This window comes from Zea mays, chromosome 5 (genome assembly GCF_902167145.1).
Source record: "Zea mays cultivar B73 chromosome 5, Zm-B73-REFERENCE-NAM-5.0, whole genome shotgun sequence".
NCBI classification, from domain to species: domain Eukaryota; kingdom Viridiplantae; phylum Streptophyta; class Magnoliopsida; order Poales; family Poaceae; genus Zea; species Zea mays.
This window is the reverse complement of record NC_050100.1, coordinates 150763494-150780036: the sequence shown is the minus strand read 5'-3', so window position 1 is coordinate 150780036 and position 16543 is coordinate 150763494. Positions and strand designations below refer to the sequence as shown.

At 47.9% G+C, this 16543-nt stretch overlaps 1 protein-coding gene across 1 annotated transcript; it reads left to right on the top strand.

Annotated features, from left to right (window-relative positions):
- Positions 1–364: 364 nt before the first annotated feature.
- LOC103628550 (protein FAR1-RELATED SEQUENCE 4-like) lies at positions 365–15974 on the top strand. Its single transcript, XM_020538125.1, has 7 exons — positions 365–601; positions 1142–1638; positions 1724–2109; positions 2256–2602; positions 14232–14294; positions 14691–14955; positions 15046–15974. The coding sequence occupies exons 1-7, from the start codon at positions 365–367 to the stop codon at positions 15972–15974; spliced, it is 2724 nt and encodes a 907-aa protein (XP_020393714.1).
- The last annotated feature ends 569 nt before the right edge of the window (positions 15975–16543 follow it).

Genomic DNA, 16543 nt, shown 5'->3' with positions numbered 1-16543 from the left:
CTCGCGCCTGATTGGTCTCGAGTGTGTGCCGGGTGGGCGCGTCCTGCCAATCTGCTGTCGTCTCAACTAGCCACAAATATTCCACACCATAGACCACATGGTGCTATATATATATATATATATACGACAGCACTAAAATGCACCTGGGTGCATTCTCTATATTGAATGCACCCAGGCGCAATATATAAATACGACCCCATCAAGCCTCATCGCGCCCTCGGCCTTCCCGCGCCTCCCTGCCCCCCCGCCGCCGCCGCGTGCCTCCCTGACCACGCGCCACCCTATACCCCGCAGCCACCGATCGCATCCCTGTCACCGCGCCGCCGCCGTCTCCTCCTTCCTCCGATCCTCTAACCCTAGATCCATGGCCCCACCGTCGCTGCCGCACCTTGAATCGCCTCGATGCTCCTCCCCTAATTCCTTGGCGATTGTTGTGGCTGGAGGTGCTGATCCGATATTGCCGTCTCCGATTGCGACAACGGGAGCGGGTGTACGCGGCGGATCAGGTGATCCCTTGCATCACAAAACGTTGCTGACGCCACCGCCTTCAATTCCACCTGGATCGCTGATCACTCCGGATGCAGCCCAGCTGTTCCATCCGGTAAGAAAAAAAACAGTCAAAAATTGTTGCTCCACCGTGCGTGGTTTGTTGATTTTCTGTTGCATCGTTTGTTGCAAACTTGAGTCTCTGTTTTTACTCATTGATTACAGTTGCATGGGGTGTTTGTGTTCCAGTTGCAACGTGGTTTGCTTGTTGATTGCAACTATGTGTATACTCTAATTGCAAACTTGAGTCTCTGTTTTTACTCACTGATTACATTTGCATGGTGTATTTGTGTTCCAGTTGCAACATTGTTTGCTTGTTGATTGCAACTAGGTGTATACTCTAATTGCAAACTTGAGTCTCTGTTTTTACTCATTGATTACAGTTGTAATCATTGTTTGTGCTCCAGTTGCAACGTTTGTTGCTTGTTGATTGCAACTAGGTGTATCCTCTAATTGCAAACTTGAGTCTCTGTTTTTACTCACTGATTACATTTGCATGGTGTGTTTGTGTTCTAGTTGCAACGTTGTTTGCTTGTTGATTGCAACTATGTGTATCCTCTAATTGCAAAACTCATGATTGCGTGTTGTCCTGCAGGATGCAAACATACTTGATGTGTTTGTCCCCAGGGTGCAACAAACATTTGATACAAAAGAAGAAGCCTACCTCTTTTACCTTGACTATGCAAAGTTGGCTGGTTTTAGTGTCAGGACAAAAAGGACTAGTAAAGAAACCACACACTGGGTTTGCAACCGTGAGGGGTTTCTGAAGCCAGGTCAAGAGAATGAGGAGTCTATGACAAATAAGACATCGATGAGAATTGGTTGCCCTGCTTATGTGAAGGTGAAGGAGGACAAGAAGCGCAATATTTGGTATTTTCATCATGTTCAGGAAGCACACAATCACAAACTTGAACCCTCACCAAGGATGGTGAGATATATGCATTCTCATAAGCAGAGGGAGGCAGCGTTGGATGACCTGTTTGCAATCATGTCAAAGAGTGGTGTGCCAACACAGGCAGCAATGAATGTAATGTCAGAATTATTTGGAGGCCGTCAAAACTGGCCGTTCACAGAGAAAGATGTCCATAACAAGTAGGTCATAAAAAAAACTGACATCATATCTTTGTGCGATATATTGACAACAGCATCTTCATTTGTTTTTTCTTTTATGGTACAGGAAAGCTGAGCAAGCAAGGGAGGAGAGAGATGGTGACATGGATAAACTGTTCCAATTTTTCAGGGAGTGCAAAGAACACAATGAATACTTTTACTGGGATGTGGATTTTGAACCAAAAACAAATGTGCTTCGGAGCATTTTTTGGTGTCATGCAAGTCAGCGTGCAGAATACAAGGATTTTGGGGATGTAGTCACATTTGACACAACACACAAGACTAACAACAAGCATATGCCGTTGGCCATGTTTGTGGGTTGCAGCAATAATTTGAAAAATGTGTCCTTTGGCCAAGCACTTCTTCGGGATGAAACAATAGACACATTCAGATGGCTTTTTGAGACCTTTAAAAGTTGCATGGGTGGTCAGCAACCTTTTGTGATTCTTACAGGTATGCTTTGGCTACAAAAAAATGCTTGTCACATAATTACTGCTGTGTTGTTGCAACTGTATCTTTGAAGATGATTGCAATATTTTAAACTGCTTGATTGCAAACCTATTGGGGTTTTTTTGCTGATTTTTATTTTTGACAAACAGATGAAGATGCAGCGATGAAGGAAGCAATAAGGATTGTGTTTAACAAGACACAACACCGAAATTGCCGATGGCACATAACCAGAACATGGGATTACGAACTCGAGGAGCTGTACAAATTGCACAATGATAATAATCTAAAGGAGAAACTGCAGTCCCTGATAAACTATCCTCTGGGACCCACACAATTTGAGGTGGAGTGGAATAAACTGGTGGATGAATGTGGCATAAGAGAACACCCTGCAATTGTTGCATTGTGGCAAAAAAGGAAGAGATGGATAGCAACATATTTCAAAGGCATGTACTGTGGGCGAATGACTTCCACCCAAAGATCTGAGAGCCAAAACAGGGTTTTTGTCACACCCGGTTTTAGAAGGCAAACCGAATGCGAACCATGTACGTGCCAGGATCAGTTATTCACGTACACAGCAGTTACATAATATGGACATCATCACACAGTGCTCAAAATAGTATTAATAAGGGAAATAGTCGATTACATTATACGTCTGAGACGTCCATATAGTTCTTACAATAAATCAAAGTGCAGAAAAGAAACGTAGATAACCGCGGCCTTCACAGGCAGCCGACTGGGGGTTGCCGCTAACCCACACCTAGAACTCGTCGTAATCTTGGAACTCCTGGAAGTCTCCTTCCACGGCTTCATCTTCGACTGAGCAGTGGTTGCAATGCTGACAACCTGGGGATGGGGGGGTTTGGTGTGTAGAGCAAGGGTGAGTACACATCAACATACTCAGCAAGCATCCCGTTTGGCTGTAGTGGACTAGCTTTATGTGGGGATAAGTCAAGCAGTTGCTTTTAGTTGGTCAGATTATTACTTACTAGTAGAAAGCCAGGTTTTAACATTAACCCAAGTTATTAGCCCAATGTATCCTTTCCAAACGGAAAGAATACCACTTACCAATACCATAATCGTAATCAGAACCATCAATCTCATTGTCACCTGTACCAAAGTATCTCTGATCAAGTACCACTAATCACTGGAGCTCCCTTGGCCGCTCATAACCGTGAGCACGGCTGATATATCAGCTTTCAAACACTCTGCAGAGGTTGTGCACTTTACCCACAAGCCGTGATTCCCCCTTGCCTCGGGCCGATCAAACCCTTAAACACTACCAAGGTGAATTGGCAGGGTCTCACTACGTAGCCTTTACAAAGATTCCCCGGGGCTGTAGCCACCCGTTAGGTTTCCTAAATGCACCGCACTCCTCCCCAAGGGGCGAACCCAAACTTGGCAGAGCGAGCCGCATACACCGAGCCCCATTGACGGCACGACGGCTAAGTGAACTACATCCCGGATCCTCTAATTATTCAGCTAAGGGCACCCCATTCCACCCTCATGGTTGCACTGTTTTCCCGGGCGGTCATCCATAGAACAGGTCCTTACGGAGAGGCACTCGAGAAACCGCTCGAGCCCCCTTGAAGACCACAAGTATCACATCATCATAAGAGAGGGGAAAACAGCGTATCATAGATAATCTCATCATGTTCATTGATTAAAGTTGAGCAATAGCATCGAACTAAGCAGTAATAATCCAACCCAGATAGGTAAACAAGGACATGGATAACAAAAGCTAGTCAATCCTTAGGCATAAATGTGTAAGCGGGAGGTGAATTAAATAATGAATAGGACAGAGATAGGTCAAAGGACACTTGCCTCCACCAACCGACTGCTGCTCAGGGGCTTCTCCTGCGAATTCCTCGGGCTCTTCGACCGGATCGTTCTCTATGCGATTGCAAACATACATACATCCATCCACATTTAATACAAAAGAACAGTACACCATACAAGGGAACAAATAAAGTGAGTATGCATCAAGTATGACATTCGATATCGCATTTGTTATGGTTAGAAAGAAACGGGAAAGGGTCTCGCAGGGGGTTGAATCTTATGCACCAACGATCAATTACAATTGGTTCTTAACAAAAGACTTCTGTTACACATACACCAATGGAAACCTAATCATTTTAAGTTGATCAACATTGCACGAGATAAACAATTAACTACATGAATCAACTAGCATAACGGAATTTTAAATTAAACTTCCTACTTCAATGGCATGAACAATGATTAGCCTACCTAAAATAAAATAGCTATGAGCACAGAAAGTAAATAAAATAAAATAAAAAAATAAAAAAAACAGAGGGGGGGGGGGGGCGGTTGAACCGGCCCTAGGGGCGGTTGAACCGGCCGGGGGCAGGGCGCGCAGGGGCGGCCGAGCCGGGGCGGCTGAGCCGGCCGAGCGGCCAGGGGGGCGCGGCCAGGGCGTGGCCAGGGGCCAAGCGCGGCCGGGGCCAGGCGGCCAAGCGGGCGGCCTAGCCAGGCGGCCGGGCGGCGCGCGGCCAGGGCGGCCAGGGGGTGCGGCTGGGGCGGTGGCCGAGGAGAGAGGAGGGGAGAGGGGAGAGGGAGGGAGGAGGGAGAGAGGGAGGAGGGGGGACTCACCGGCGTTGGGGAGCGACGGCGAGGGGCGGCCGGCAGGGGGCGGCGGCGGCTTAGGGCAGGGGCGGGTAGGGGCGGGGCTAGGGCAGGGGGCGGGTAGGGGCGGCGGCTAGGGGGAGAATGAGAGAGGGAAAAATGAGAGGGAGAGGGAGAGGGTTTGGGGAAAAAGGGGAGGTGGGGGGGCGGTTGGGCCTGCCAAGGCCCAAGAGGGGGCGCCAGGGGCGGCTGGGCCGGCCGGGGTCGGCCCACGGCGCGGGAGAGAGAGAAAAAGAGGAAAGAGAAAGAGAGAGAAAAAAAGAAAGAAAAGATCTTCTCCTCATTTTCGAAATCCGATCTTTCTACATGAATGCATTTGCACTTTCAAAGCAATCAAAAGAAATGCAAGGTTCGGCATGGTGCATCAAACAACATAAAGTATTTAGGGTTTTTCATTACACGGGAATTCCAAACCGAATCCCGCTAAAACTTTGGAAAAGGTCAAGGTTTAGCGAGGGGAAAAAGAAAAAGAAAAGGTAACGCCCGAATTTTGGCGAGTAAAGAAAAGAAAAAAATTCAACTGCAAAATTCGGGGCGTTACAAACCTATCCCCCTTAAAAGAATCTCGCCCTCGAGATTCAGGGCTGGCTAGCAAAGAGCTCTGGGTACTTGGCCATCAAATCATCTTCACGCTCCCAGGTTGCTTCTTCCTCAGAGTGGTGATTCCATCTGACTTTGCACATTCTGATGGTCTTCCTTCGGGTGACTCTGTCTGCAATCTCAAGGATCTGAGCTGGCTTCTCAACATAGGTCAAGTCCTCCTGGACTTCAAGACCTTCCACTGGCAACTGCTCTTCTGGCACACGCAAGCACTTCTTCAACTGAGACACATGAAAGACGTCATGCACAGCAGACAAATTCTCGGGCAAACTGAGCTGATAGGCCACTTCTCCACGTCTTGCAAGAATCTGATACGGACCAATGTAGCGGGGTGCTAGCTTGCCTTTCACTCCGAATCTTCTGACTCCTCTGATCGGTGACACTTTCAGATAGACAAAGTCTCCGACTTCAAAACTCAGCTCTCTTCTTCTTGTGTCTGCATAGCTTCGCTGCCTCGATTGCGCTATCTTCAGATTCTCTCGGACCATCTTGATGTTCTCTTCGGCTTCAAGCAGAATGTCTGGCCCAAACACTTGCTTTTCTCCAGGCTGATCCCATTGCAACGGAGTTCTACAACTCCTTCCATAGAGCGCCTGAAACGGTGACGTCTTCAAACTGGCCTGGTAACTGTTGTTATAGGAAAACTCTGCATAAGGCAATCGCTTATCCCATCCGGACTGATCTTGCAATGCACAGGCTCTCAACATGTCTTCAAGAATTTGATTGGTCCTTTCGGTCTGGCCATCTGTCTGCGGGTGATAAGCTGAACTGAAATTCAGATGCGTGCCCAAAGCTTCATGCAACTGCTGCCAGAAATGAGAGGTGAACTGCGTTCCTCTGTCTGACACTATCTTCTTTGGCACACCATGAAGACAAACGATCCGAGACATATACAACTCTGCCAATACTGCACTGCTGTAGTTGGTCTTGACAGGTATGAAGTGGGCTGACTTGGTCAAGCGGTCCACTACTACCCAGATGGAATCGTAGCCGGCTCGAGTGCGAGGCAATCCGACTATGAAATCCATACCAATTTCATCCCATTTCCACTGAGGGATCTGCAACGGTTGCAACAATCCAGCAGGTCTCTGGTGCTCTGCCTTAATTCTTCGGCAACTATCGCACATAGCCACATGCTCTGCGATTTCCCTCTTCATTCCGTACCACCAGAATTTCTTCTTCAGATCCTGATACATCTTCTCACTGCCAGGGTGAATCGAATAAGCTGTCTCATGAGCTTCCTTAAGAATCAACTCCCGAATAGACTGGACATTGGGAACACACAAGCGGTCTTTGAACCATATCACGCCTTCAGCATCTTCTCGAAAATCTTTGCCTTTGCCTTCTAGAATCAGTCGCCGGATCTCACTGATTTTCTCATCATTCTTCTGCGCTTCTTTGATTTCGCGCTCCAAGGTAGGTTCCAACTCAACTGTGACTCCTCGCGAATGGTTCAGAAATCCGAGACTCAACCTGTCAAACTCCTTGGCCAACTCATAAGGCATCGGACGAGCGACCATCAGATTGACTTGGCTCTTTCTGCTCAAAGCATCTGCCACTACGTTTGCTTTGCCTGGATGGTAATGAATCTCCAACTCATAATCTTTGATCAACTCTAACCATCTTCGCTGCCTCATGTTCAACTCTGACTGAGTGAATATGTACTTCAGACTCTTGTGATCTGTGTAAACATCGCATTTCTGCCCATACAAATAGTGCCTCCATGTCTTCAGTGCGTGAACCACTGCTGCCAACTCTAGATCATGGATTGGGTAATTCTTCTCATGGACCTTCAGCTGTCGGGACGAGTAAGCCATAACTCTTCCCTCTTGCATCAACACACATCCCAAACCTGTGTAACAAGCATCGCAATACACCGAGAAGGGCTTGTGCACATCAGGCAAGACTAGGACAGGCGCTGTAGTCAACTTCTCTTTCAGCGCTTCAAAGGCCTCTTGGCATTTCTGGGTCCACTTGAACTCAACTTTGTTGCCTAGCAACGCTGTCATTGGTTTCGCGATCTTCGAAAACCCTTCAATGAATCGCCGATAATATCCGGCCATTCCAATGAAGCTCTTGATTCCTCTAGCATCTGTTGGCGCTTTCCAGTTCAAAATGTCTGCCACTTTCTTCGGATCCACAGCCAATCCTTCTTTGTTGATTATGTGACCCAAGAACAGGACTTCACTGATCCAGAATTCGCATTTGCTCAACTTTGCATACAACTGGTGCTCTCGCAATCTTTGCAATACCATCCTCAAATGATCTGCGTGCTCTTCTTCGCTTTGGGAATAAACCAGAATGTCATCAATGAATACCACCACAAACTTATCAAGGTAATCCATGAATACACTGTTCATCAAGTTCATGAAGAATGCTGGCGCATTGGTCAAACCAAAAGACATCACTGTGAACTCATACAACCCATACTTGGAAATGAATGCTGTCTTCGGAATGTCCGAAGGTCGGATCCTGAGCTGATGATAACCTGACCTCAGATCAATCTTGGAGAACACACTGGCTCCTCTCAACTGGTCGAACAGATCTTCTATTCTAGGCAAAGGATACTTGTTCTTGATCGTGACTTCATTCAAAGCTCGGTAATCGATACACATCCTTTTGGTGCCATCTTTCTTCTCCACAAATAGGACAGGGGCGGCCCAAGGCGAGGTGCTTGGCCGAATGTAACCTTTCTCTGACAACTCATCAATTTGCTTCTTAAGCTCATCCAACTCTGGTCCAGATATTCTGTAGGCTCTCTTAAAGATAGGGGCGGTTCCAGGAAGAAGCTCTATAGCAAATTCAACTTTCCGCTCTGGTGGCATACCCGGTAAATCCTTTGGAAACACATCCGGGAACTCAGACACAACCTTGATGCTCTCTATCGGGTCTGCTTCACTGCTATCAACAGTCATCTGATAACAACTTCTTTTCTTTGGCTCAGGCGGGACTAACTCGGTCACCACTTCCTCTCCTAGTGGGGACACCAACTTGATGGTCCTTTTATCACAACTGATAACTGCCTGATACTTATCTAGCCAATTCATCCCTAGGATGACATCTATTCCCTGAGTACCCATTACTATAAGGTTGGCGGGAAATGCTATCCCCCTTATTTTCACACTTATATTCAAACAAATGCTATCGGCTCGAATTCTACCACCGGCTGAGTCGATTTGAATGGGGGTTGACATGGTAGTAATTGGAAGATTATGTGCTTCTACCCATGATGCAGTAATGAAAGAATGCGTTGCTCCAGTATCAAATAACACTTCTGCAATATGGGAGTCGACTGGGAACATACCTACTATCATGCCGGGGGTCTCCTGAACTGCTTCAGCCTCCAAGTGGTTCAGTCTCCCATGATTATAGCGCTGCTGAGAGCGATTGCCTGCTCCAGGCTGAGGCACATTCTGCTTTGCTGGGGCATTGGGGCCTGACTGCTGCTGGGCTGCCTTCTTCGGACATTGCATCACCCAGTGGCCTTGCTCCCCACAGTGGAAACATGCCCTGTTTCCAACCTGAGCTGGTGCTGCCTGACTGTTCTGCTGATTTGCTGGGGCAGGAAGACGAGGTGCCTGCTGATTCTGCCTCGTAAACTGACCTCCTGACTGATTGCTCTGACGGTTCTGGTACTGGTGCTGAGGATACTGCCTTTGGAACTGCTGATGCTGCTGAGGTGGACACTGGTTCTGCCTGAACTGCTGAGGTTGATTGCCTGAAAAATGAGGGCGGCTGCTGCTTCCAGGCTGGGGTCCACTGATCTTGCGCTTACGGTCTTCCATCTCCTTACGCTTTCTCTCTGTCATGATTGCTCTGTCAATCAGGTGCTGGAATGTCGGGAAGGTGTGATTCATCAGTTGGTACTGCAGAGGGTCAACCAAGCCTCTCAGGAAACGGTACTGTCGCTTGGCGTCGGTGTTGACATCTTCAGGAGCATAGCGAGACAATTGCAGAAACCTGTCCCGGTACTCACTGACAGACGATGACCCTTGCTTGAGGGCCAGGAACTCCTCCTTCTTCACTGTCATCAGACCTGCAGGAACATGGTACTGACGAAAGCTACCTCTGAACTCTTCCCAAGTGATGGCGTCAGGATGGGCATGGGTGGCGAGGTAAGACTCCCACCATGATTGGGCTGCTCCTCTCAACAGACGGGGACCATACAGAACTTTCTCCCTGTCATCGCACTGAGCGGTATGCAACTCCCGCTCCACAGTGCGCAGCCAATCTTCAGCATCCATGGGGTCAGAAGAATGAGCGAACGTTGGTGGATGACCTCTCATGAATTCAGCACGCTTGTCTCTGGGCATCTGAGGCATCTGAGGCTGAGGTGGGGCCTGCTGCTGCTGCTGCTGAATGGCGGCCAAAGTCTGACCGATGGCTTGAACTGCCTGAGTCTGCATCATAAACATCTGCTCGATCGACATCGGGGGCGGGGGCGGCAGGTGCTGCTGCTGGGGCACCTCCTCCTGTTGAGCGGCTCGCTCCTGCTGAGCACGCCTTCCTCCTCTGCGCCTATTCTCTGACATCTGCAGAATGCAACCACACATCAGAACTGATCTGGCAAATCTTGCAGCATAAGGAAAGAGAATAGAATTCTTCAACAGCACTGAACAGATGAGCATCTTCACTGATCTCCAACACAGACCACACAGCTTCTCAGATAGAAAGGAAAGTGGAATAAAAGGGGGTTTCCCAACTATATAACTAACTCCATTAACGAAATAGGTAAACCAAAATGCAGGGGATACCCACACTCTGGTGACAATCATTACAAAGATCCAAACCAAACATAGTTCATCATGACAAACATAAATGCACAGGATATAGCAAACTACCCTGTCTAACTAAGACTAACTAAGACTGAGACTAACGCTAAGACTGACACTTCTACGTATAGATTTCGTATTAATTACAAGATCCAACTCTAACGATCTATGGTTCTAGATTTATCTTGGTCTTGCAGTCGGGGTTGCCATAAGACTGGTGTCCACGCTGAGGTGAGCGGTACGGGTGCTGAGTCCCGACGGGAGCGGGGGAACCACCATCCAAGTGACGACGTTCCGCGCGCTCGGCCCGCAACAGGGCGATCTCAGCATGAGCCCTACTCAGCTCGTCTAATGCATGGTCCAGCTCCGTGTTTAGCACGACGGCTAGGTTGACTGTGCTGCTCAACCTAGGATTGCCCTCATCGACAGGTGAGACAATCACGCCTCCTGCGCTGCTAGATGGACGGCGGGGGTAATACTTCAGGTCAAGACCGTCAGCTGCCCCACCGAAAACCGAGCAGTAGTGCGAAAGCGCACGCCGTGCAGCATCTTGCATGGCTGCCTCAGCTGAGTCCCGTTCAGAGATAGAATAGTGCTCTGAGCAGGCCTCTGCACCCTGGAGACTGTTCTCCGGGCAGCGCACCAAGCAAGTCGCCTCCCAGCGGTCCGGGTAGACCCCGCGACTGTGCTGGTAGACCACACAGCGATACTCGACGGACCAAGTATGCCGGTCAAATGCCCGACGTAGCAGGGTGTCGAGCGCATCGTGGAAGTGACACCCGCGAGCAGCGTCGCGAGTGATGGGTCGAGCAACCCATCCTTCCGGCTCAGGATTAGCAGAGAAGTCGGTGTCGTGGCTCGAGCTGTCGTCGCCATCTCCGTCGTCTGGGTCTCCTCCAGCAGCTACTCCAGAAGCTGGGGCGCCCAGTGGTGGTGCAGGGGGCGGCTCCAGAGGAAGCACAGGAGAGCAGCTCCTCACAGACTCTATCTCCTGGCGGAGCGAGAAAGAAGAGCCCTGCTGCTCCTGTCGTCGACGCTCCTGCTCCTCACGCAGGCGGTGGTGTAGTCTCTCCAAGTGGCTGGACTGTCCGGCCACGGGACGGCGTAGTGGACGCTCAGCAAGGCGGGAGGGTAAGAAGGGGATGACTGACTTTCGTGCAGTGTGTCTAAGTCGAGCCATCTACAAAAGACATCGCAAGCAAAAGGGTGAGAACAGAATTAATATGACCAGCAAATAATGAATCATAAGTAAATGAAGGATTAGAATAAAACATGATTTTCAGCAAGGTATTATATATAGTAGAACATAGGTTTGGTCGGTATGACCAACTTTTGAAGGGATATCAAAGTCAAGGTAGAGACAGAGGTCTATAGTCCTTAGAACGACCATTCTACTCTAGGTTAGCGGTCCTACAGTCAGCACGGCTTTGATACCACTTATGTCACACCCGGTTTTAGAAGGCAAACCGAATGCGAACCATGTACGTGCCAGGATCAGTTATTCACGTACACAGCAGTTACATAATATGGACATCATCACACAGTGCTCAAAATAGTATTAATAAGGGAAATAGTCGATTACATTATACGTCTGAGACGTCCATATAGTTCTTACAATAAATCAAAGTGCAGAAAAGAAACGTAGATAACCGCGGCCTTCACAGGCAGCCGACTGGGGGTTGCCGCTAACCCACACCTAGAACTCGTCGTAATCTTGGAACTCCTGGAAGTCTCCTTCCACGGCTTCATCTTCGACTGAGCAGTGGTTGCAATGCTGACAACCTGGGGATGGGGGGGGGTTTGGTGTGTAGAGCAAGGGTGAGTACACATCAACATACTCAGCAAGCATCCCGTTTGGCTGTAGTGGACTAGCTTTATGTGGGGATAAGTCAAGCAGTTGCTTTTAGTTGGTCAGATTATTACTTACTAGTAGAAAGCCAGGTTTTAACATTAACCCAAGTTATTAGCCCAATGTATCCTTTCCAAACGGAAAGAATACCACTTACCAATACCATAATCGTAATCAGAACCATCAATCTCATTGTCACCTGTACCAAAGTATCTCTGATCAAGTACCACTAATCACTGGAGCTCCCTTGGCCGCTCATAACCGTGAGCACGGCTGATATATCAGTTTTCAAACACTCTGCAGAGGTTGTGCACTTTACCCACAAGCCGTGATTCCCCCTTGCCTCGGGCCGATCAAACCCTTAAACACTACCAAGGTGAATTGGCAGGGTCTCACTACGTAGCCTTTACAAAGATTCCCCGGGGCTGAAGCCACCCGTTAGGTTTCCTAAATGCACCGCACTCCTCCCCAAGGGGCGAACCCAAACTTGGTAGAGCGAGCCGCATACACCGAGCCCCATTGACGGCACGACGGCTAAGTGAACTACATCCCGGATCCTCTAATTATTCAGCTAAGGGCACCCCATTCCACCCTCATGGTTGCACTGTTTTCCCGGGCGGTCATCCATAGAACAGGTCCTTACGGAGAGGCACTCGAGAAACCGCTCGAGCCCCCTTGAAGACCACAAGTATCACATCATCATAAGAGAGGGGAAAACAGCGTATCATAGATAATCTCATCATGTTCATTGATTAAAGTTGAGCAATAGCATCGAACTAAGCAGTAATAATCCAACCCAGATAGGTAAACAAGGACATGGATAACAAAAGCTAGTCAATCCTTAGGCATAAATGTGTAAGCGGGAGGTGAATTAAATAATGAATAGGACAGAGATAGGTCAAAGGACACTTGCCTCCACCAACCGACTGCTGCTCAGGGGCTTCTCCTGCGAATTCCTCGGGCTCTTCGACCGGATCGTTCTCTATGCGATTGCAAACATACATACATCCATCCACATTTAATACAAAAGAACAGTACACCATACAAGGGAACAAATAAAGTGAGTATGCATCAAGTATGACATTCGATATCGCATTTGTTATGGTTAGAAAGAAACGGGAAAGGGTCTCGCAGGGGGTTGAATCTTATGCACCAACGATCAATTACAATTGGTTCTTAACAAAAGACTTCTGTTACACATACACCAATGGAAACCTAATCATTTTAAGTTGATCAACATTGCACGAGATAAACAATTAACTACATGAATCAACTAGCATAACGGAATTTTAAATTAAACTTCCTACTTCAATGGCATGAACAATGATTAGCCTACCTAAAATAAAATAGCTATGAGCACAGAAAGTAAATAAAATAAAATAAAAAAAAATAAAAAAAACAGAGGGGGGAGGGCGGTTGAACCGGCCCTAGGGGCGGTTGAACCGACCGGGGGCAGGGCGCGCAGGGGCGGCCGAGCCGGGGCGGCTGAGCCGGCCGAGCGGCCAGGGGGGCGCGGCCAGGGCGCGGCCAGGGGCCAAGCGCGGCCAGGGGGTGCGGCTGGGGCGGTGGCCGAGGAGAGAGGAGGGGAGAGGGGAGAGGGAGGGAGGAGGGAGAGAGGGAGGAGGGGGGACTCACCGGCGTTGGGGAGCGACGGCGAGGGGCGGCCGGCAGGGGGCGGCGGCGGCTTAGGGCAGGGGCGGGTAGGGGCGGCGCTAGGGCAGGGGGCGGGTAGGGGCGGCGGCTAGGGGGAGAATGAGAGAGGGAAAAATGAGAGGGAGAGGGAGAGGGTTTGGGGAAAAAGGGGAGGTGGGGGGGCGGTTGGGCCTGCCAAGGCCCAAGAGGGGGCGCCAGGGGCGGCTGGGCCGGCCGGGGTCGGCCCACGGCGCGGGAGAGAGAGAAAAAGAGGAAAGAGAAAGAGAGAGAAAAAAAGAAAGAAAAGATCTTCTCCTCATTTTCGAAATCCGATCTTTCTACATGAATGCATTTGCACTTTCAAAGCAATCAAAAGAAATGCAAGGTTCGGCATGGTGCATCAAACAACATAAAGTATTTAGGGTTTTTCATTACACGGGAATTCCAAACCGAATCCCGCTAAAACTTTGGAAAAGGTCAAGGTTTAGCGAGGGGAAAAAGAAAAAGAAAAGGTAACGCCCGAATTTTGGCGAGTAAAGAAAAGAAAAAAATTCAACTGCAAAATTCGGGGCGTTACAGTTTTGAAAGATGGTTATGTTAACAATGTGACAAGCCTGCATATATTTGCAAAGAGGGTGCTTGACTCGATTCAGCACACAGACCACATGGATGCTGGGGAATCACACTACTCACAGGTATTTGCCCACACCCCTGAATTTTTTGGTCTGATTGTAAAAAAACTGTTAAACATAAATGATTCCAACTGCTGGTGTGGTGTGATTGCAACTACTGTATAATTCTACCCAAATATCTGTTAAAAAATGTAAACAAAATGATTGCAACTACTGTTGTGTTATAATTGCAACTGCTGGTGTGGTGTGGATGCAAGCACTGAATAACTCTGGGGAATTTTGTTAAACAAACAATGATTACAACTGTTGTCTGGTGTAATTGCAACTGATGGTCTGGTGTGATTGCAACTTCTATATAACTATGCCCAAAAATTGGTTAAACAAACAATGATTACAACTGCTGTCTCATGTAATTGCAACTGCTGTCTGATGTGATTGCAACTGCTGGTATTGATGCAGACTGAAGTTGTCAGAGCCTGCAAATCAAGATTTGATGAGCAACTCAGCAGGGTGTACACCAGGGCTGTGTACAATGAATACAAGAGGGAATATATTAACAGCACAGCTTTTGTGATAGAGCCTGATCCGGGAGTGGAATGCGGTTACTTGGTGAAACATGAGAAAGGCGATGGGACATTTTGCTGGGCACAACACGCATTCAAAGTGGTGGCTGACAAAGCAGCAGGCGTGTATAAATGCGAATGCATGCAGTGGGAGCATACAGGTGAGATGAATTGCAACCTCGTTACATTAACAAAATTAAACATTGATGTTCCTGCATATTTACATCCAAATTGCAACAAAAAAAATGCAGGTCTGTTCTGCATGCACATAATAAAGGCATTCACCCACCTCCAAGTCCAAAACATACCTGAAAAGTACATTCTGAAGCGATATACACGTAATGCAAGATCTGTGGTTCCGTGGGACCGGCATGATGTGAGTGTTGGTGGTCAAAATGAGACAGAGCAGTCAAGGTTGTCGAAGCTGCTGCTGAAGTTAATGCGACTGGGAAGAGCGAGAAGGAAATCTGATAGAGCATACACTGAAACTATCAGGCACATCGACATGATAACTCCTGGGATTGAGCTTCTACGAACAGCGGAGATTGGTCCGATTGGTCCGGACGAAGCAACAAATACTGAGTTGCAGCAAGATGCAGAAGGACGGCGGAATATTGGTCCCATTGCACCAACACAACAAAGTTCTGACAACAATATAGAACCTGTTGTGATGCCAACTGGACCTACACCACCACAGGAATCGGGCCTGAATCCAGATTCTGCAAACTGCCTCACTGATCTAAGATTGACTGAACCGCCAGTGTCGCGCACGAAGGGTAGGAAGTCTGCCAGTGGGGCTAAATGTGCTAAAAATAGTGTGGAACCTGCTAATCCATACAACACATATAGTGGTGGTCAGGGCATAAGAGAGTGCCAAACCTGCCATGTTAGGGGGCACTATAGCACAACATGCCCTCAGAACCCAAACAGAAGCAGAGCGGCCGAGAACAAGGACAAAAAGAGAAGTGCAAAAACTGTAGGTTGGACTCCAAGAAAAAGAGGTCGCCCAACAATAAAAAAAGGACTAGATGAGAATCAAGATGAGGCACAGAGTGAGGGGGATGATACACAGCAATCTGGGTGCACTATGGCGGTGCAGGAGTCAGCAGCACACGCGGTGATTGCAAGAATTAGGAGGGCGACAACTTGCCATGTTAATTACCAGGACGAAAGTGATTAAGGATGACTATGAATCTGACTGAATCTCCAATGTAATATTTCAATTTTATCTTATTTTATAACTCTGTGTAAGTTAAACTCAATAATGACTGTGTGACTGTTCGGAAAACAGTGGACACACATGACCAACCAATTGCAACATCGTAGTTGCGCTGATTGCAACTGTATGTATACACTGAATAATACATGAATCTGTGTTATCTGTTTACGTCTCGACATATAATTAAAATATATCTTGTTTTATTATAATATACATGTACTACTCATAAACATGTTTGCAAAGTTTGCCATTATGCTGGTTACCAAAACATAGATATAAAAATGAGTGGTCATGGCCAATTGCAACTACGATTACAATTTCAGTTGCAACTGTAACATATACACTGGTTGCAACTGCCTCATATGGAAGGACTCCACCTCGCCGGTGGGTACAGAACACAAACATATACATTGGTTGCAACTGCAATGGCTGGGATTTTTCAAACAAAATTGGAAACTGCAGTTTAGAGTACGATAACAACTAGATGAATAGACCAGTTGCAAATGGAAACAGTGCGCTGGTTGCAACCT